The sequence below is a fragment of the Gossypium arboreum genome, chromosome 2, assembly GCF_025698485.1.
Source record: "Gossypium arboreum isolate Shixiya-1 chromosome 2, ASM2569848v2, whole genome shotgun sequence".
In the NCBI taxonomy this organism is placed as follows: domain Eukaryota; kingdom Viridiplantae; phylum Streptophyta; class Magnoliopsida; order Malvales; family Malvaceae; genus Gossypium; species Gossypium arboreum.
The window spans coordinates 103,922,001-103,944,424 of NC_069071.1; the positions used below are offsets into that span (position 1 = coordinate 103,922,001).

A 22,424-nucleotide genomic window follows, 5' to 3' on the forward strand; every position below is an offset into this window, starting at 1 on the left:
TCTTGCACATGAAGTCTTATAAGGGGCCAACATTAAATTTACTCTCGCTCGTGTAGGTGAGAAACCAACAACGGTTTTGTGCATTGATTATGTTTCATCTATGCTTTACAAGCTATGGTCATTATTTATTTAAGCTTGATAAAAATAGAGCATAGGTAAAGGAAAAGGGAGAAGAGCAATGTTTTCCGTATATATCCCACGATAACTTTATTAAAAAGAATTGTACAGGGTAAGAGTTTTTCAGACACAATAATAGCTCGCATTGGTATGGTATGTATATATTTTTAATTTCCTTTTTGTTTTTACCAAATTTTCTTGGTCGAAAATGAATGAAGTTTGCATGAATACATGTGCGTAGAAGTGATCCACATCAAATAAAAACATTAACTCCCATGAAATTATAATTGCCCTGAAACTTCAATACAGTTGAACAAGATTACGAGACATGCTTACCCTACGTAAGCCGAATTAGCGTAGAGGAAGGCAGCTTCATGGGTGTTACCGTTAACGCGTATTTTCCACGCACCAAAACAGGAGAGTCCTCAAGGAGATTTTAGCATTATTAGCATCCAAGCACCCAGAGGCGGCTTCTGCCTGCAGTATTAAACTATGTGCAATTTTAAATAGGTTCTGGTGTCCTGCATTTATTAGCAAACCAAACTTAGATAATCCACATGATCAAGTCTTTTGTCTCTGCATACTCTCTTGTAAATATTTTATTAATTCGTCTCTTTCTCTCTAAAATATGACATTTCTTTTAATCCTTTCTTTACGAGATCTGCCACATCCAACTTGCTTAAACAAAACCAAAGATTAGGTTAACAAGTTCATGTAAATGGCAATTTATTTTTAGGGTTTTTCTAATATTTATGGTTATTATTTGTCAAAGTTTATAAATATAAATATATATTCGAATAGTTACAAAATAAAATTAAATAAATACAAAACATAAATAGATGAAGTAATAAGATGACTCTCACATATATAATATTAAAACCTAAACATAATAAAGCTTAAACTTAAACATAAACATTTACTAAAAATATTAAAATCTCATCGATTTTGAATTCAACTAATTTACTCTATTATACTCTTTTATCGCTCTAATAAACTAAAGGTAGTAATTTTTTTTATAAACGAAGGAAGTCACATCTACAATGGTCACGACTCAACATCATCTATTAAAATACGCCATATTCTAGCAGGGGGATGATTGGAAAACTGGACTTGTGGTTCTTCATCTAGCAAAAGTTTACTCATAAAGTATGTCCCAATTCCATCAAAGTATTATGGTTAGACGTTAAATCATTGTTATTTTATCATCTCCGCATATGATCTTTTGATTTTGGAAATATTGTTGAGATATTAGTGTTTGATTTTCAACTTTTATATTGTTTCGGAATTTATAATTATTATTTTTATTTGGATCTTACATTTAGTATCAAAGTGTGGTTAAAGTCTCTGTCTATCATGTTGTTTAATTTCCTACGAATTGCAAATAATGTAATTTTATTATCGAAATAAAAATATGCTTAGGGTTCTTTGTACTTTTACTAGGGAATATTTATCTTGGTCTTGATCTTGATCTTATGCATAATATTATATATTAGGTTGATTTTATAACGATTGATATGATATTTGATGAATTTTTAACATTATTATGTATTTTCAGCTGGCATTAGATAATCAGAAAAATTGTAAAAATTCGTCCAAGAAAAGAAGATTTTCAGTTACAGTGGCCAAACCATGGCGCAAGGCCGCCACCTTCTAAGGCAGTAGCAACTTCAGTGGCCATGCCGCAACCTTCTATATAAGTACGCAAATTCGCCCCAAAGCCACGGTGGGCCATAGCATTAGCTCAGATTTTGCTTTTTGCACGCCTGATGAGTTTTTCGAGCATTTTATAACTTGTGCCATGCTTTTGAATGGTTGTATGATGCATAAATTTATGTTTTATGTATGAAAATGTAACTTTTTGTCTTTATTATTTACGACTTTATATGCCATGTTAAATGCAATATTGTATAGTATTGAGTTATAATGTTAAATACAATATTATATAACAAAGAGTTAAGAAATAGAATTTTTCATAATATTCGTATGCCAACCTCCAAATTATACTGTTCAAGAGATCCCAATATTATAATAGAGTAAACTTAACAATCTTGAAAACTTTACAATCTTCTCAACATGTAAGGAACGATACTGAAAAAGTAAACAAAGAGATTAGTAAGTATATGTTAGCAAAATAATGGCATTCACGTCAACAGTTGTCAACTGACTAGCCATAGGAAGAGAATCCAACATTTTTACAGCTTCAAGCTTTGGAACCCTTTGCTGGTGTCGTATAACGTAATCATAGAATTTGATCTTGTAGAATATTCTCTCGGGAATATAAACATTGCGAAATATATTAGAAGAAAAAAAGAAAAAATGAAAGAAAACCACCCATTTTATTATTCTTTCACAAATCATCAAGGACTAAATAAAGAAACAGTGTCATAACAAACCCAACAAAGTTAGATCAGTTCACTGTTGTGATGCATACAGAAGAAGGTCAAACATCTTTATTTGCACGTTTACTGATTTCATTTGAGCCAAAAAAGCTACATTGAGTCCACCCAGACTCCATTCCCGAAAGGCCTCTGGTTGTAGCAGTCAAGATTGTTACCATAGCTAACTCCAAGTATGTCACAATACCTCTTATAGAACCCAATGCGGTCTTCTACCTGTGCATTCCAACCCTTACCACATTCAAGGCCTCCATTGATAATATTTGTGATCACACCATACCCTGGAACCCGACCTGCTGCCCGATCGCTACTAGAGGGTGACCATGCTCCGATGATCACATTGTGGCAAGATGGCTTCGGTGATTGTGGAGTCATCCAAAACCAAAACGCAGACTTGAAGGAAATTGTGGGATCACTTGATAGCAGGTCTGGGTTGTTTAACAAGTCGACCCCTATGGCCCTTCCACACTGCCCGTAGTTGTAGTTCCTGAAACACCAAAGTGGATTAATTATATTAGAAAGTCAACATCTTACCATAAATATGTCATTTCAAGAGAAGAAACGAATGGTGAAAGATCATGCTATTACCAAGAAAGTTGCATGGGACCCCGGCCAAAATATTGTTTACCAGGAGCACAAGGGTAATTTGGATCCGAAGCGCAATAAGATGAAGGGGGATTCAATTCCCTATTGTAGCAGTATCCCCATGCATAAGGACCATCCGGTGCAGCCCACCCTGCCCCACCTGCAGCAATGCATCAATCATGAAATTTAATTGTTAAAACGATAATATTTTCTAAGATTGTTTGCAAAAGTCATGTTGAAATGATGATAAACATTTTGTATCTAGTTTCGAAATGGACTAACCAGTAGTTTCATGGGAAGTTTGGGCTAAGAAGGCAGCTATTTCCCTCTTGCGAGTAGCTTGGTCACCAGTTGTAGCAAATGCAGGAAAAGAACGGGCAGCAGCAATGAAAGCATCATATGTATAGAAGCCACGGGCAGGACAAGCCCCATCGTTCCTATGCAAAAGCATCTGATTAAACGTCTCTCTTGATATAAGATTGGTTAGCCCACCAGGCCCAGGGGCAGGGCCACTACCGCTGCACTGACTTTGGCAACCAGGAACTGTGCAGTAGTCAGCAGTACTGCCACACCAGCCAAATTGGCTACAACATAGACCACCGGGGCAAAGAGCACCTCCTGCTTGCCTTCCACACTGCTCAGCTGATCCTACGACTACATACAACAAAAGCAAAAGGAAAATTGACAAGGCCTGAAGAAAGCTCATTTTTTATTTATCGATGTGGTAGTGTAGGAAGATTGGAAGGGTGTACATAAATATATGGTGGGAGAAAGTCATGGTGAATGATAGATTATTCGTAGTTTCCTTCACTGTTGTAGTTTTGATTAAAAAAGGGTTTCTTACTTGGTACTCAATGAATGAACCAAGATTTTTTATCTGATTATGCTTGACCTTTCAATATGCAATGTCGGATTTTAGTCTCATCTTATCCTCACCAACTAAAAGTTGGAAATTAAGGGTTGGCATGTAGGCGGCTATTGACCCATTTTAACTTCTTGCACATGAATTCTTCTTATATGGGGCCAACATTATTAATGTTGATATACCTAAATTTTAATAGCAACTTTTATTTATCTCAAGTTATATTTTAGTCATTTATATTTAAAATTTAAAATTTTAGTTACTTATTTTATCGCGTTATAATATTTTAATTATTAAAACGTTAATTGTTACCTTTAATGGTAAACTGACATGGCACTTAAATCATCATTTTAAACAAAAATTTTAGGCTAATTTATACAATTTGTCCCCATATTTTTTCTTTTAGAGCAATTTATTTTTTTCTTTTATGTTCTTTTAACTTTCTTTTTCTTTCAACCTCTTCTGCTTTTCTCTCTGTTTTCCTCCCTTATCCATTTCTTTTAACGTATTTTTTAAAACTAACTCCTATATTTTATTTTTTTTGAAAAATTTAATTTTAGAAAATATAAAAAAATTATGTCAAAAGAAATGAAGAAGAGAGGAAAACACAGGGAGAAGCAGAAGAGAATGAAAAATAAAGAAAAAAATGAAAAAAATATAGGGACCAATTGTATAATTTAATCCAAAATTTTAATTTGAAGCGATGATTTAACGTGCCACGTCAGCTTTCTGTTACACTGTTAACGACAATTAATGGCTCAGTACCTAAAATGTTACAACACGATAACGTAAATAACTAAAATATAACATTTTAAACATAAATGACTAAAATGTAACATAAGACAAATAATTACATTGCAAATTAAAAAAAAGTTCGAACATAAAAAAAGCTGAACAATTCTATGTTTTACGAAACATAGTTACCTACATAAGATATCGAATTGGCTATCGTACACGAAGCTAAGTCCTAAAGGAGATTTTATTTTGGGCAAATATTAGCAGCCATTGAACCCTGAGGCGGCTTTTGACCGTATATACAAAATGTACTCAATTTAAACGCTATAAATTTGGTTTTGGTGCCTTTCACTTAATTAACAAATCAAGAAGACTCCTTTACCATGGTTAAAACAGGAAGACATTAAACATATATTATATATTTAACAATTCAAAGGATTGAATTAATGGGGAGTAAACGGATTTATGTTAAACACATTTTGTATATTTAACCATTTATCTTCCTCTTTCAACATCTCTAGTTCACTTCACTGTTTACGTTCCAAAAGAGTGCTAAAAGTTTGAGAGAAATTTTCATCTGATTAGGAGCCTTTCTTTACCTTTCTTTTTGTTTACCTCCAGTGATATTTACCTTTCTTTTTGTTTCACGCTATAATGGTTAATTTCACCACCAAAGCTATTTTATACTAATTGTAGATAAACGCATCATCCATTTAAAAAGACCCTAAATAGAGTAACTACGTTTAACAAGATCTTGTCTTTATGTATTTTCTTGGAATACTATTTTACAAATAGAATGATTTTTTTTTTTAGCTAAAGGTTAAGAAACATAATCCTGTAAAAGAATCAAAGTAAACATTTGATTCAAATACTGAGAATGATTATTATGTCGTCTACAATTCCAATTGGGGAGATAGCAAGTCTTGGTTATTGGAGCAGTTGACTCTATGGGTAGAAACATAGATGTATTCATTGGTAGAATGATATATTGGACTGGACTCAAGATGAATTAATTTTGAATCCGTTTGTGAATTAATTCACTTGTGACATTCATGGTGTGATCTACCTAAATCTTGAGTTAGTAACTGACCATGCGTATGCAACTCATGTGCTTTGATATACGTGGAGACTTATGCTCTAAAGATGATCGAGCCCATAACCGGTATGTTGGGTACATGACTTGTGTATGGCATGACTTTACTAGCAACAATAGAATTCAGAGCTTAATTAACGAGTTAATGATATCCTCTCATTGACTTATGTAGATTGATAAATATGGAACGTGGTCACTGATTGTTAGTTCTCAAACAAGCAATTTATCACAGTTATTTGTTGACAGTGATCATATTAATCATTAAGAAGACACAATGGTGACAATGAGATAAAAATAAGATTGTATTGAGTGAACAGATTTAACTCAAAAGAATCAATGATATCATATGAGGGTAGCACACATATGATGAGGTCACTGGACAAAACAGTTGGATGAATTACTTTCGTGAAGAGTATACAATAAGGAGTTTCCAATCATGGTACTTCTTGTGGACTGACTCCATGATTAAGTAATTTGGAATTATCGGAATGATGCTTTTGGACATAATTGCAATTATTAAAGCCTAATTGTATATGTCCGATTGGTCCTTCCGCTAACTCAACAAAAGCTCGATCGGACTGCATTTGACTTAGAAGAAAATTCTACGACTTTGGAAATAATTTAATTGAGTTGATTTATTTGATGTGGAATTAAATTAGTGTTCGTGAGAATTGTTCAACTAGAGAATTTAATTAAAGAATTTTCTTGAGAAATTAATTTGGTAAATCTAAGTGATTTTTGGAAAAATTAATTTTGATTAAATAAAATTAAATTAATCAAATTAATTAAAATTAATATGATATTTTTAGAAATTAATTTTCAAGTCAGGCAATTGGTCAATGGGTAATTGAACTTGAAAATTGGACCTAAGATTGTAAATTGGGCCTGGGAGCCCAAAATTAAGACAACTGGTTGGACCGGGCTTAGTATGTGAAATTAGGCCGACGGTCCAACCGGTGGCTAGACTAGACCAGTCAAATCATCATTGACCTGGACAGAATCGATAGTAGCCAAACCAGCTCGAGGTGCCGTAAGGGTGTTGCACCTGCATCACCGGACACAGCGGTGTCGGCAACTGTGACGGTGTTTCGGTGGCCGATGGCTGTTGGTCTTCAGTGGTTGAGCAGTGGAAGAGTTATACTCCTATTTGGATTCTACTAGAGAATTTGATTTCAGATTAACTATTCCAAAAATAATAATATTTTAATAGTTTAATATTAAATTAAATTAAATACTTATCTTAATAGTATTATTAATTTAATATTAAAGTAATTATCTTAATATTAAATTTAATTTAATATTTAGTTTAATCATAGTTGAACTCTAGACTCTCCTATATAAAGAGAGCCTTGGGTTATTAGTTTTCACACACTTGAATTCAATATATAGTTATAGATAGAAAATTCTTTGAAGAGATTATATCAAAAAATTTCTAGAGATATTTTTTTGATTTACAACTTGACCAAAAAATTTAGAGAAATTTGAAATTACCCTACTGGTAATTTTTGTGAATTTTTTTTATTCAAAGCAAGACCTAACTCGACAGACGTAACCTTGAGGATAGCAGAGAAGATTACTTGGTCGAAGTGCTCATCCTGGACGAATCGGAAATGTACAATTTTGATTAAGCGTTTATTACTTTAGATACCACAACCAAGATCTTATTTTGGAAAAAAAATTTGAAACTCTGTTTTCCCTAAATTTATTTTTTGTTGCTATTTCCAAACCTGATGTCGAGACCCTCTTTAAATCGAGTTTTGGAAAATGGGAATCGACTTTAAGAAAAAGCGAAAACGGGAGTTGCCACCAATCTTTTTAGGTGTGATTGGATCACCTTATAAAATGTTTTGTTTTTAAAACATTAATTTTGGTCTACGAAAGTCGAGAAAATGGATTCAGGAGTAGGTTACGTATGAAGAAGGGTGAGCACCCTCATAACGCCCAAAAATTGGTACCTAATTGATTATCAAGTGTCTTTAATGTCGGAAATTTGAAAGTTTTAAGATGCAATCCTCTTTAGAATATTTTAATTTTGAAAATTAGGGTTCACTTGTATCAAATGAATCAAAATATTACATCCAATAAGTTAGGAAGCAATATTTTTAAAACATTCGAAGCTAAGCTAGCCCTTTTTGAAAATCCCTATCTCAAAACGACAAAATGCCATATCCAGTAAGTTAGGACACAACGCTTTGAAATTCCAAGAAAGTTGTTCGTATTTTGAAAACCTTAAAAACTTAGAAGGGTGCTTGACTATTCGAACTCAACGAGAAAAGTCGCAACCCAGTAAGTTAGGGCACTACCTTTCTCAAAGTTTCCAAATACCAAGCATTGCCTTTTTATTTTTTGAAAACTTTTGAATCTCGTTTTTAATTAACGCATGAAGAACCATATATATACATTATAACATGTAAGATAGCATATTACAATAATAGGTAGCTAAAACATGCATTTAAATAATATGATAGCAATAATATAAAGGTCCTATACTAGATACATACATAAATATAGCAAGTCTTAGTTACATAACAACATACATATTAAGATATACATAACATATATTGATGATGGATAAGCAAAATATACGAACATACAAAGTAATAATTAAAATGATGCATGATATACAATTAGACATATAAATACATATACAAATCAAATGTGATAATAATATAAAAAAATAATGTAGTAACATAAATATATCAAACAAACAACACTTAATAATATTATGAAACTAGCATTTAATAAAATATAACAATATATAAAAGATTTAATATGTATTTAAAATATAAAATAAAGTGAGTAATTATTTAAAAATATACATATATAATTAAAATAAAATATTTAATAATGCATGATAATAATATAGATAATATATATGTAATGAAAAACTTAAATAAATATAATGAAATATAATATGAAATATGTACAATAATAATAATGTAACAAATATTTTACATATAAAAATATAATAAAATAAGTAATATAATAAAATATATAACATATAATAAAATTTATATATATATAATGTTACAAATAATAGAAATAGAATAATATAATTATTATATACATAACTAATGTTTTTAAAAATATATATAAAGTATTTTAAATAAATTAAATTAAAGGTATATAAGGATTAAAATTAAATTTAATTAAGGAATTTAGGGTTAATTACAAATAAATAAAGAAAACTGGGCCAAATTGGAACACGGACTAAATCCGAGGGACTCACTGGGCAATTTTGCCCCAATCCCAAAACGACATTGTTTCTCCAAATACAATTTTAAAGTCACTATGAGGATTAAATTGAAACAAATATAAAAGATTAGGGTCAAATTAAAATAAAAATAAAATAAAATTAAAAAATTTAAAAACACGAGAGGATTAATTGGGCAATTTGCCCATTTTCCAAAAACACGCGGATCCTCCCCGGATAATTGGGTCAACACGCGGATCCTTTACTAAAACTGTGCCGTTTTAATGCTTATTGAATTAAGCAAAACGACACCGTTTTTGTAGGGCTATATAAGCCCTGATTTTAGTTTTAAAATCATTTTAATCCGGTTCTAAAAAAAAAGGAAAGAAATCATTTGAAAGAGGATCTGGGACCGGCATCGGAGCTCCGTCGAGCCTCCGTTCTCAGGCATCCACGCGCCACCGCGAACGTCGTCTCATGTGGCGGTCGGAAACTGGAAAATTTTCTGTTTCCACGCAGATTAGAAAAGGTTCGTCTCCCTTTTCTTTTTTACTACCAGTATATATTAAAAGATAGATAAAGTATTCACCTTTATATTCTCTGACAACTGTTGATTACTTTGTGTATAAAATACTCTTGTTCTTTCTTGAATCTTTTTGTGTATTCAAAAAAAAAAAAACCTCCCCTTTTTACAAATCGGAAGAAAGGCTTTATAGCCTTTGGACTATACATGTTTAGGAAAGAAATATTTGATTTCTTTCTTTATTGATTTCAGTTTATCTGCTGCTATTTGGTTTCCTTTTCTGCTTCGTGTCTGTTGGTTTCTTTTGTTCTGTCTTGCAGTATTCACAAGAACATCACGGTGGTGTCGATTCACGCGTTGATTGTGGCGTGGTACGAGGCCAAAGTCACGGTGCCGATGGAGCCCACTGGAATGGCACGAGACGAATGGTCATGATGCTTGGGATGCTTGCGGTGCCTAGGGTTTTTGAAACCCTAGGTCTCTCTGCTGTTTGTTAACAAATTGGGCCACTTGGGCCTCGTTTGTTTTTGGGTCTGGGTGTAACGGGTCACTGTAACGGGCTATAGGGTAGTATTTTAAGGTATGGGCTATCAGGTTGTAACCGGGCATAGGGTTTAGGTATTTGCCTTTGTTGGGTTTTAATTTTGGGCTCAGATATGGATGCTTTAAATAAATAAACATTTATTTATTTATTTTAAGTTTTTGGTTTTAAGGCCGGTCAAATTTGGGCTATTATAATGCCCTCTTTGCTCATTCATTGTATATGAGAATCGAGCAAAGACTCATAGAAAGACCAAATTTGCCGGCCTTATCGGATCATGGTCCTCAATCTGCTCATTGCAAACTCAAGACTGTCATGTTGATATCTTCGATCTGCTCTCCGTCAAACACAGAGATGCCAAATCTGCTTCTTCGATTTATTTTCTGACAAAAATACAGAGATGCCAAATCATCTTAGATCTGCTTCAGCGTAAACACGTGAAAGCCAAATCTGCTGTGTCTTCGATTTGCTCCTTGTGAACACAAGGATGCCAAATCATCTTAGATCTGTTTTACTAAAATCATCTGAAGGTTAGATCTGCTATGTATCTGCTCTCCGTCGAAATGGAGATGCCAGATCTGTTATCTTGGATCTGCTTTGGTGTGAGAACATTCGAAAGTCAAATTTGCTATGTCTTCGATTTGTTCCTTGTAAACACAAGAATGCCAAATCATCTTGGATCTGCTTCAGTATAAACATCTGAAGGTTAGATCTGCTATGTATCTGCTTTCCGTCGAAATGGAGATGCCAGATCTGTTATCTTGGATCTGCTTTGGTGTGAGAACATCCGAAAGTGAAATCTGCTATGTCTTCGATTTGCTCATCGTCGAAGATAGAGAAGCCAAATCTTGTTATCTTGGATCTGCTTCAGTATAATCATCTGAAGGTTAGATCTACTATGTGTCTGCTCTCCATCGAAATGGAGATGCCAGATCTGTTATCTTGGATCTGCTTTGATGTGAGAACATCTGAAAGTCAAATCTGCTATGTCTTCGATTTGTTCCTTGTAAACACAAGAATGCCAAATCATCTTGGATTTGTTTCAGTATAAACATTTGAAGGTTAGATCTGCTATGCTTTGGTCTGTTACCCTACTGCTTAGGGGGTTAAGGCGCATCATCTTTGACCTACATAACCTGTAGAATGCATATGTGCTCATGCCTGATGATTAGGATGCTATAATCGAAGTGAGTCAAATGCTCCTAATTAGACATGTTATGATGCAAAATGTTATGAATATGACTCCTATTCAAGATGCCACCACTTATTCCTTTGTTTATCTTTACTTCTCTCAAAGTATTATTCCTGCTCAACCTGTAGGCTTGTATCATTCTTCAAATGCTATGACCCACCAAGAATATCTGTAAGATGATCTTTTTTTAGAATCGAATTGTTTGATTTGTCTAATCATCATTTTAGACTGGAAAAAAGAAATTCTTCTAGTTCTTTCAACCCTCACTTACATAAATTTCTTGAACAATTATCCTACTTTAGTTTCCTGTATCCTCTAGAAATTTCCAGAGTAATGCGCAAAACTTCATTTGTGAAAATTATTTAGTTTATCTATCACTATTTCAATGCAACATACTTTAAGAATAATGGAAGATGAATTAATCTTGAGAATAATTAGATTTGAATGAATTTGTCAAAAATACAAGGGAAATTAATCTGAAAGTCTATCTTTGAGAAGAAATAGAATCTAAAGATAGCAAACAGGACAAAAGTTAGATGCCCTAGATATCGCCGCTTGAACGTCTATACACCAGCTCCATAAAGTCTTTCTTGAATTCAACATGTGTTTAAAAGATCCAAAATACTTTGTTGATGCCCCAATATGCAACGCGCTTCACTCTTCATTGAGCAAGATTACCGTATGCTCTTTAAAATTTGAGCTGCCCTTTTGGGTTTTCAACTCAAAACCCCCTTTGGTCACAAGGCACCCTCTGTGGGTTTTCACCTTGGCTTCTCCATTTTTTTTTCGAAAACTCAAGGCACCCTTTGCGGGTTTTCACCCTGAATTCTTCTCTCCTTTAAACAAAGTACTTTTTGACTGAGTCTGAATTCACTGGATTGGGTAAACTCTTCCCATCCATTTCTACTAAGATCAATGCACCCCCAGAAAAAGCCTTTTTCACGACATACGGCCCTTCCCAATTCGGCATCCATTTTCCTCTAAAATCCTTCTGAATGGGAAGGATCTTTTTCAACACAAGATCCCTCTCATGGAATTCTTTTGGTCGCACTTTCTTGTCGTAAGCCCACATCATTCGCTTCTGATACATCTGACCATGACGAATGGCCCTTAGCCTCTTTTCCTCAATCAAGTTCAACTGATCATATCGCAATTGTATCCATTCAGCCTCATCCAACTTTATTTCTGACAAGATTCGGAGAGACGGTATCTCTACTTCAATGGGTAACACTGCTTCTACCCCATAAACCAATGAGAAAGGAGTTGTCCCTGTAGAAGTTCTGACGGATGTTCGATAAGCTAGGAGTACAAATGGTAGTTTCTCATGCCAATCTCTATAAGTTTTAGTCATCTTTCCCACTATCCTCTTGATGTTCTTGTTGGCTGCTTCTACTGCCCCATTCATTTTTGGACGATACGGAGAAGAGTTATGATGCTTAATTTTGAACTGACTACAAACTTCTACTATCGTTCTGTTGTTCAAATTCAATGCATTGTCTGATATGATCCTCTTAGGCATCCCATATCGACAAATGATCTCTTTCTTCAAGAATCGACTCACAGCTGACTTAGTAACATTTGCATAAGAAGCGGCCTCTACCCATTTTGTGAAGTAGTCAATGACCACGAAGATAAACTGATGTCCATTCGAAGCTTTTGGTGATATTCGCCCAATGACATCCATGCCCCACATGGAAAAGGGCTATGGAGAAGTCATAACATGTAGAGGTGAAGGTGGTACATGTATCTTGTCTCCATAAATCTGACATTTATGGCATTTCTTGGCGTAGTTGATACAATCCCCTTCTATGGTAGACCAATAATATCCAAACCTCATGATCTGCCTAGCCATAGTGAAACCATTAGCGTGTATCCCACAAACACCCTCGTGAACTTCTTCTAAAATTAGCTTAGCCTTCATGGCGTCAACACATCTCAACAGTACTTGGTCCTTTCTTTTTTTGTACAAGATGCCCCTGTCTAAAACATAATCGCAAGCTAATCTTCTTAAAGTTCATTTATCATTTTCAGTTGCTTGTTCTGGGTATTTACGATCTCTCACATATCACAATATATCCTGATACCAAGGGTTATCATCCTTTTCTTCTTCCTCAATGTTACAACAACAAATTGGTGCCTCAAAAATACTCATCTGAATGGGTCTCATCTCCTCCTCTTTATTAGCTCTAATCATTGAAGCCAAGGTTTCTAGAGCATCTGCCATCTGGTTTTCATCTCGCGGGATATAATTGAAAGTGATGTCATCGAACTCCTCAAGTAACCCTAAAACTATCTTTCGATAATTGATCAATTTAGGATCCCTTGTCTCCCATTCACCTCTAAGCTGGTAAATTACCAATGCAGAGTCTTCATATACTTCCAAGGTTCTTATTCCTCGCGCTATTGCCGCTCGGAGTCCCATGATGCATGCCTCATACTCGACCATATTATTTGTGCAATCAAAATCTAACTTGCACGTGAATGGATAATAATCACTATTTGGGAATATCAGGACTGCCCCAATTCCATTTCCCACTGCATTGGATGCCCCATCAAAGCTCAACTTCCAAGGATGATCCTCTGTAGCTGCTACACACATCAACTCCTCATTTGAGAAATCAAAATTCAATGGCTCGTAGTCTTCTAGAGCTCTACTAGCCAGAAATTCCGCTATCGCACTTCCTTTTATAGCCTTCTGACTCACATAGACTATGTCAAACTCTAAAAGTAGAATTTGCCATCTCGCCATTCTCCCATTCAACACTGTTGACTCTATCATATACTTCAAAGGGTAAAGTTTTGAAATAAGCCAAGTAGTATGATATAGCATGTTTACTGCTACTATTAAAATTTCAAACCAGTTATGAATACATGAAAGTTGTATATCAATACTGCTATCGCTGCTATTTTTTGATTTGTAAAATCATGTCATACAATTGCGTCGGGATTGGGATATTGAAGGTGGAAGTACAGGTTCTAAATATCGAATCGGATCCCTTATCAAAACTACTGTTATGTTGGCAATTCATCCTCAAAAGATTAGTTTGGTGTGTAGGGATGGATAAGTTAGCAGATGGTTGGTTAGGAAATTATATTGTTATCCATGCATACTATATTTTTTTATCGAAAATTACCATGAAATTATTATTCTGACATGATCTGTTTTTTGCCTACTAATATGCAATATTTTATGCTTATGTATTTACCTGTTCCTATGTTAAGACCGTAATGAAATTCATAGCTCATTCTTTAGTTCTTCTCAACTTTCCAGTTAACTCATGAGGTTAGGGCTCGGACTCGAGAGTCAGAGCATTGTCTTCTGTTTTCTTTTAAAAATGTATTTCTAAATTGTTTTATTAGTTCTTTTGGGTTTTGCATTGTTTTAAATAGACTATGGCATGAATTTTCTTAATCATTTGGGTGTTTAATTTGGGGATTTGACATTATATATTTTTGACAATAAACTCAAACATGAACAAGGTTTTCAAGATTTTATTTTAAATTATTTTGATTGTGCAGATATGATTTTTCCGTATCAAATTGGGAACTAAAATAAAAACGAGTGAGATAATTAAAGTAAACCAACATTTTTTAAAATGTAATAAATTATTAACATGACTTTTTGAAGCCAAACGAAAATGTTTTTCTTAAAATTGATTCTCATCAGTTTTATAAAGTAGTGGATTTAAACATATATATATATATATATATTTTTATCAAAATTTTACTATAGCAATTTCACAATTTAATAGAGTTCCCAAATCGTATCAATACCTTTTTAACAAGTACAAATTATTTCTAAGTAAAACTTGAGATTTTTCTACAATAATCCATTTTACTGAACCTAAATGTTTTTCTGGGCCATTTTGGTGGCTAATGTGACTTTCATGATTTGGCCGTAACGTCGAGGTCAAGTTGGAGATGATATATTTAGTGGTATTAGAGCTCAATGTTTTTTAATACTTAGACTGTGAGTTTAGTGAGGTATGCATGTGTGATTTTAAAAGGGGTTTTGTCAACTACCATGCTACAATTATTTTTGTGATGTTTTCAAATTATTTCGAGACTTTGATGTCATCCCTAACTAACTATATACTTTCTAAAACTGTAGATATACATTAGAATTTAGATATTCGGGCATTCATTTTGAGCACTCGAGGTAGACAACTTTGAGGTAGGTCGCGTCAAGCTACTCTAGTTGAGCCGCCAACAGCTTAGAATGATACTCCAATTCTTGAGGCTGATTATGGAGAGGATTCATTTACCATTAGAGGCATAAATTATGATAACGGTGATGATGCACTGTCCCATGCCATGTTAGGGGTACTTCAAAGGGTTGTTGAAACCAAGATTGGATTGGATAATCGTGGATTTGTGACAGAGAGGCTCTAGGCTAATGGGGCTGAGATATTAAGGTGTGTGGCTAGGACAACCCCTGTAACACCCCGTACCCGAGACCGTTGCCGGAGTCGGACACGAGGGGTTCACAGACTAAATTCACTTATTTTTACAGTCCATTTAAAAATTTCTAGACAAGCTGGTTACTGCATCACTGACGCCTTAAAAATCATATATTGAGTTTCAAAACTCGAAAACCAGTTTCGTAAATTTTTCCTGAAACTAGACTCATATATCCATCTACAATTTTTTTTCTATAATTTTTGGTCGAGTAAATTAGTACAGTTTATTAGTTAAAGTCTCCCCTGTTTCAGGGTTCGACTACACTGACCTTTGCACATTACGACTTGAATATCTCCCTGTACAGGGCTTCAATACTGATGCCGTTTGTTTCTAATGAAACTAGACTCAAAAAGGAATCTATACATATAAGGCATGACTTCTAATTATCTCTGGTTAATTTATGATGAATTTCCAAAGTCGAGCAGGGAATCCGAAACCGTTCGGACTGTCTCACAAATAATATCTTGTTCATATGATCGTTTACATACTTTCCTATGAAAATAGATTCATCAAGGTTCGATTACATAATTTATTCACTATTTAATTCCATTCCTACTATTTTTAGTGATTTTTCACATTCACGTCCTTCTTGCTATCGACATCTATTTTAAGGTAGACTTTTACCTATTACATGGTTTCCATGATTCAACTAGCCCTTTTGCATGAATAGCACAAAATATGATCATGATTAACCATTCCAATGGCTAATCGTTCCCAAACATTTCCATACCTCTTAATGAACATCATACAAGACGATTATAATACTAAGCTCAAAGTGTATATAAGCCATTTTCGCATGGCTATCCAAATTTATACAAAACCAAAGGGTCCATGACCAACAACAAAACAGGTAGTCCTATACATGCCATTTCAAAGTTCAACCAAAAGTGTACCAAGGGGCTTTGATAGTGTGGGCGACTTCAACTTCAATAATCCCGAGTCCGATGGTGACGAACCAAAATCTATAAAACAGAGATTCAAAGAACGGAGTAAGCATTTAATGCTTAGTAAGTTTGAGCCATAAAATTAGACACAACTAAAGTGTAGCATTCATATGGCTAAACAGATAATTTCATATGCACAAATTCTCAATATCATACTTACTTCACATCACCAACCCTTATATTCATACACAAAGATCAACTTAGCCAAAGGCGGTAGCTCATTTATCGATTGGCGAATACTAATTGTAAGGGCTCAACTAAATCAATGCATATCTGAGACATACCTCATTCTTTGGGATTTTACGAGCATATTAATGGAAACTATTACAGCAAGGTCGCTCATTCCCAAGCCAAGTACCTTGAGTTTAACGGATATAGCTACTCGCTCAATGCCTTGGGACATAGCCGGATATAGTAACTCGCACAATTGCCTTGGGACTTAGCCGGATATAGTAACTCGCACAAATGCCTTGGGACTTAGCCGGATATAGTAACTCGCACAAATGCCTTGGGACTTAGCCGGATGTAATAACTCACACAAATGCCTTGGGACTTAGCCGGATGTAATAACTTCAGCAAATGCCTTGGGACTTAGCAGGAACTAGTCACTAGCATAAAATGCCTTCGGACTTAGCCCGGTTATCATCCAAATATTCATGCACATATCAATAAATCATGACACATCTATATTTCATTTTCATAATTAGAGTTCAAACATAAGTCGCGTATTAAGCAAACCCATTTTCGGCTCACTAGCCACATACAAACAAAGATGGTTTACTTTGCTTTATGACACTATCTCTATGCACATACATTATGACTTAATCAAATCATAAACTAAGTCTCATTGCTTGAAAACTTACCTCGGATGTTGTCGAGCGATTTCGATGGCTATTCGACCACTTTTCCTTCCCTTTATCGGATTTAGTTCCCTTTGCTCTTGAGCTTAATTTAACAAATAAATTGATTTAATCATTTGAGCATCAAAAGAGGAACTCAAGGTACTTAGCTCATATATATACATTAGACACTAAAGTCACATACATATGAAATCATGAATCAACTCAACATATTAGCCAATATTCACCTTAGCGAATTTTCTAAGTCAAGATAAAGCCATCAATGTGTTTACCTATGGCGAACATACACATCAACCTATGTACTCATTCATGTGGTCGAGTATACATATTCCAATATGATTTTATTTCCATTTCGTTTAACACTTAACTTTTACCACATATCAAATAACCCATTTCTTTACTCATGTGGCGATTATATTCGGTCATGCATACACACATAAAAAATCAATTTGGAGACTCTATCAATCCAACATACATTCGGCAATAGTCCATAATTCTCTCTCTACCACTCATTTCCCATTTAACAAAGCTTCCATTCGAACTCATTAGTGAGTATCAATTAACTTAAGCTATCTTTTAAACCTTTATTTATCACTTCATGCCAAACCAAAGACCACATTCGGCACTTTCATCCACCATTCTACCAAGCATGCAATATTCAACCACAACCAACTCACATTCGGCCCTAGTTCATAACAAGGTAGCAATTCTTTTATGGTTCAAACACTCATCCATCGTCATTCACCTAACTTTAACATGAAACAACAAAACTCACCAACATAACATCTAGCATCCACCAAGAAGACAACACCCATGGCCGAGTATCATCTCCCTCACATAGCAAAGATTTAGACCATGGGCTAGGTAGGACTCAAGCTAACAACTAAAATATACATGAATCTTATGGAGCAACATCAAACATACCTTAGCCTAGTTACATGCATGGCCGAACCTTTTCAACCTTTCTTCTTCCTTTCTCCTTAAAGTTTTCGGCCAAAGATGTTCAAGGATGAACACTTTTTTTTTGTTTTCTTTTCTTCAACTCACAGCAATGGGGGGAAACAATCACACACATTCTTTCTTTCTTTTCATCATATTCCCTTTCATTATTTTATTACCATGCTCCTTATTTTATTTTTCCTAACATACATCACTAACATAACATGTTTGTGACATGTTTCCACCTATAGCATGGCCGGCCACTATGCTTTAATTTGGCTAATTTGACATGCAAGGACAAGCACTTTCCCACATATATTAATAGGCCACTTGAACACTTGCCTAGCATATTTCTAAATTGTCTCACATAAGTCCCTACTAATAAATTTCACATACACTGACCGAATTAAAGTATGGAACTATCACACAATCATTTACGCACATCATAAACACATAATATAACCTTTAATTATTTATAAGACTCGGTTTCGTGGTCCCGAAACCACTTTCCGACTAGGGTTAATTTAGGGCTGTCACAACCCCGACTGTATTCGAGTACTGGATGGAGGCTAAAGAAAGGATTATTGAAGAAATGGACTATACCTAGAGCAAAAGTTGAAAGGTACAATGTCTCTGCTAAGGGATGAGGCTTTTCAATGGTGCCAGTCTACAGTAAGGGGTACTCAGGCAAAGCATCTGAATTGGGAGTACTTTCAGGAGGCTTTTGTCAGAAAAAGTATGTGTATACTAGGTAGGTTGAGGCCCATAGGCTGCAATTCATTGATTTGACCTAGGGTGATAGGATTGTGGCCGAGTCTGAGGTTAGATTTCTACGGTTGAGTCGCTATACTCTAGGTATAGTGGGTACTAAACAGGATAAGAGTCTGCGGTTCGAGAATGGGTTGAGGTATGACTTAAAGGTTTAGATTGTACCACATCAAGAGAGGGTGTTTGAGCCTCTGGTAGGAAAGACTAAGATAGTGAAGGAGGTGAAACGTTTGGAGAGAGAAAAGTAGGATAAGGACATGAGTAAGAGTATGAGGGATTTAGGTCTTACTGGCTTTGTTTTGCAGCCATTGAAAAGAGCCAGGGAGGGCAGACCACAGCAGAATATTGTAAGGAGTAATTTTAGTGGTACATTTGGATTAGGGAGGATCCTAATTTGTGGGTTATGTAATAAACATCATCCAGGTGAATGTTGGAAGAAGATGGGTGCATGTCTAAGATGTGGGTCTACAGAGCATCGAGTGAAGGATTTTCCACATCTAGTTGGTTAGATGCAAGCTACGACTCAGACTCAGGGTTCTGGGCAGATACCTCCGAGAGGTCGTAGATAGAGTAGGAATTGTTTTTCTAGAATCACAATTGGTGTGAAAGGTACTGTGGTTCATGGTGAAAGGGCATCGGGATAGAATCTGACCAAGATTGAATCTAGACAGTCGACACTGGTTTATGTAGCAAGACACCAAGAGGATCGAGATGCATCCAATGTCATAGTAGGTACTTTTACGATCTATTTTATGTCATAGATTGCTTTGATTGATATAGGTTCCACTCATTCCTATATTTCTAGTATGGTTTTTAATAAATTGAAAATTGGGGTAAAGAAAATTGTAAGTGATATTATTGTTGTGAGTCCATTGGGACAACCTGTGGTGGTAAACAAGATTTATAAGAGGTGTTTGTTAGAGATTCAAGGTGAGGTGTTTCCAGAGGATTTGATGGAGTTACCTTTTCGGAGAGTTCAATTTGATTCTAAGGATGGACTGGTTAGTGGTATCATATGAGTTTGGACTGAATCACTAAGAGATTGGCTCTAAAGGTTGTTGACGAGAAGAAGATTGTTTTGGTGGGGGAATGAAAGGATTATTTGTCCAATGTGATTTCAGCAATGGTAGCAGAGAAATTAGTTTCGAAGAGGTGTGAAGCATATTTAACTTATGTTCTAGATGAAAAGGTAAAGAACTCGAATGTGCTGGAGTTTTCGGATGTTTTTCTTATGGAATTACCGAGCTTATCTCCTGATAGAGAGGTTGAGTTTGGAATTGAGGTATTTCCTGGAACTACATCAGCGTCTATTACTCCCTATCGTATGACACCTAAACAACTAAAGGAACTTAAAGTCCAACTTTAGGAGCTTTTAGATCGAGGGTTTATTAGAACCAGTGTGTCTTCATGAGGAGCCCTAGTTTTATTTTTTAAGAAGAATGATGGAACACTGAGATTGTGCATTGATTATTGACAGTTGAACAAGTTGACAATCAAGAATAAGTATCCCTGCCAAGGATCGATGACTTGTTTGACCAATTTTGTGGTACAACAGAGTTCTCTAAGATTGATTTAAAATCTGGGTACTATCAATTAAATGTGAAGGATTCAGATGTACCTAAGACTGCGTCAAGGACTTAGTATAGGCACTTCAAGTTTCGAGTTATGTTATTTGGTCAAACGAATGCTCCTTCCACATTTGTGGATCTGATGAATAGGGTCTTTCATCCATTCCTGGACTTGTTCATCGTTGTGTTCATTAATGATATTTTGGTTTACTTAAAGACCGAGGGTGAACATGATGAGCATCTAAGAGTTGTCCTGCAAATTCTCAGGGAAAAAAAATTGTATCAAAGATGATTAAGTGTGAGTTTTGGCTGAAAGAAGTAATGTTTTTGGGACATGTCATTCAGACTGAGGGTACCTGTGTGGATCCAAAAAAGATTAAGGCTATTCTAGAGTGAAAGCAATCTAAAAATGTTTCTATGTTCAGAGTTTGTTGGGATTTGTCGGGTATTATCAAAAATTTGTCGAGGGGTTTTCTCTTATTGTTTCTCTTTTGAAAAAGCTTTTTTAGAAAGAAAGCTCCGTTTAAGTAGACTGATGACCAACAAGCTATCTTTGAAAAGCTGAAATCTGTGTTGACTTAGGCTCTGGTGCTAATTAAGCCTAAGTCAGGGAAACATTATGTGGTGTATAGTGATAGGTCTCACACTACACTTGGATGTGTAGCGATGCAAGACGAAAAAGTAGTTTCTTATGCATCAAGGTAGTTAAAACCGCATGAGTGCAACTATCTGACACATGATCTGGAGTTGGCAACGGTAATATTTGCGTTGAAAATCTGGAAGCATTATCTGTAAGGTAAGAAGTGTTACATTTACATGGATCACAAGAGATTGGTACAATCATCAATGAACAACATAAAATACCTGCTACCATTCAATAAAGAGGTCTTCATAGGTCCACAAATATCAGTATGGACCAGTTGAAGCCTCTCTTGAGCTCTCTAAGATTTGTTAACTGAAAAATGTAGTCTGGTTTGCTTGCCAAACTAACAGACCTCACAAACTTCATTTTGAAGCTCAATCTTGGAAATGTTTTCAACTAAATTCATCTTATACAGCAAACCAAGTGACTTGTAGTTTACATGCCCCAACCTCTTATTCCATAAACATGATTCATTAGTCAGAGTAGTGTAATGATAATATTCTAGAACGACATGTTTTTGTGTATTAATTACATATTTATTTTGATTATGATCCTACTAATTTGAGATATTTATGGTTTTTTATCTTGTAGGAACTAAATTGAAGGTAAAAGAAAATTTAGAGGCAAAAAGCGTGAATTTAAAGATACAATGGGCCAACATGCGAAATAGGAAAGAAGTGGTGCCAAAAATGCAAAGTGTGGAAGACTTGGGGGCAAAAGTTCAAAGAAGAGATTTTATAAACACAAGACTCTATTTAAATTTGAATTATATTAGGATTATTGTTAAGATTATTATTTACATTTAATTTCAGCTTCTATCTTTATTTATCTTTTAGAATTTAAATAGGAATAAACTAGGTTTTCCAGTACTATAAATAAGGGATAGAGTGACAAAAATCACTCATCTTTTCTAAAAAAGTTCCCTCTACCGAAAAGCTCTAGCTTTTATTCCTTTCATTTATTCAATAAAATTCCATTTTTATTAAGTTTATTTCTTTTTCCCC

At 34.8% G+C, this 22,424-nt stretch overlaps 1 protein-coding gene across 1 annotated transcript; it reads right to left on the reverse strand.

Moving 5' to 3' along the window:
* Window positions 1-2,434: 2,434 nt before the first annotated feature.
* LOC108465681 (endochitinase 1) lies at window positions 2,435-3,939 on the reverse strand. The gene is made up of 3 exons (XM_017766059.2): window positions 3,381-3,939; window positions 3,102-3,258; window positions 2,435-3,000 (listed from the first exon to the last, which is right to left on the reverse strand). Exons 1-3 carry the CDS (start codon window positions 3,802-3,804, stop codon window positions 2,607-2,609), a joined length of 975 nt encoding a protein of 324 aa, XP_017621548.2. The 5' UTR covers window positions 3,805-3,939; the 3' UTR covers window positions 2,435-2,606.
* Between the last annotated feature and the right edge of the window lie 18,485 nt (window positions 3,940-22,424).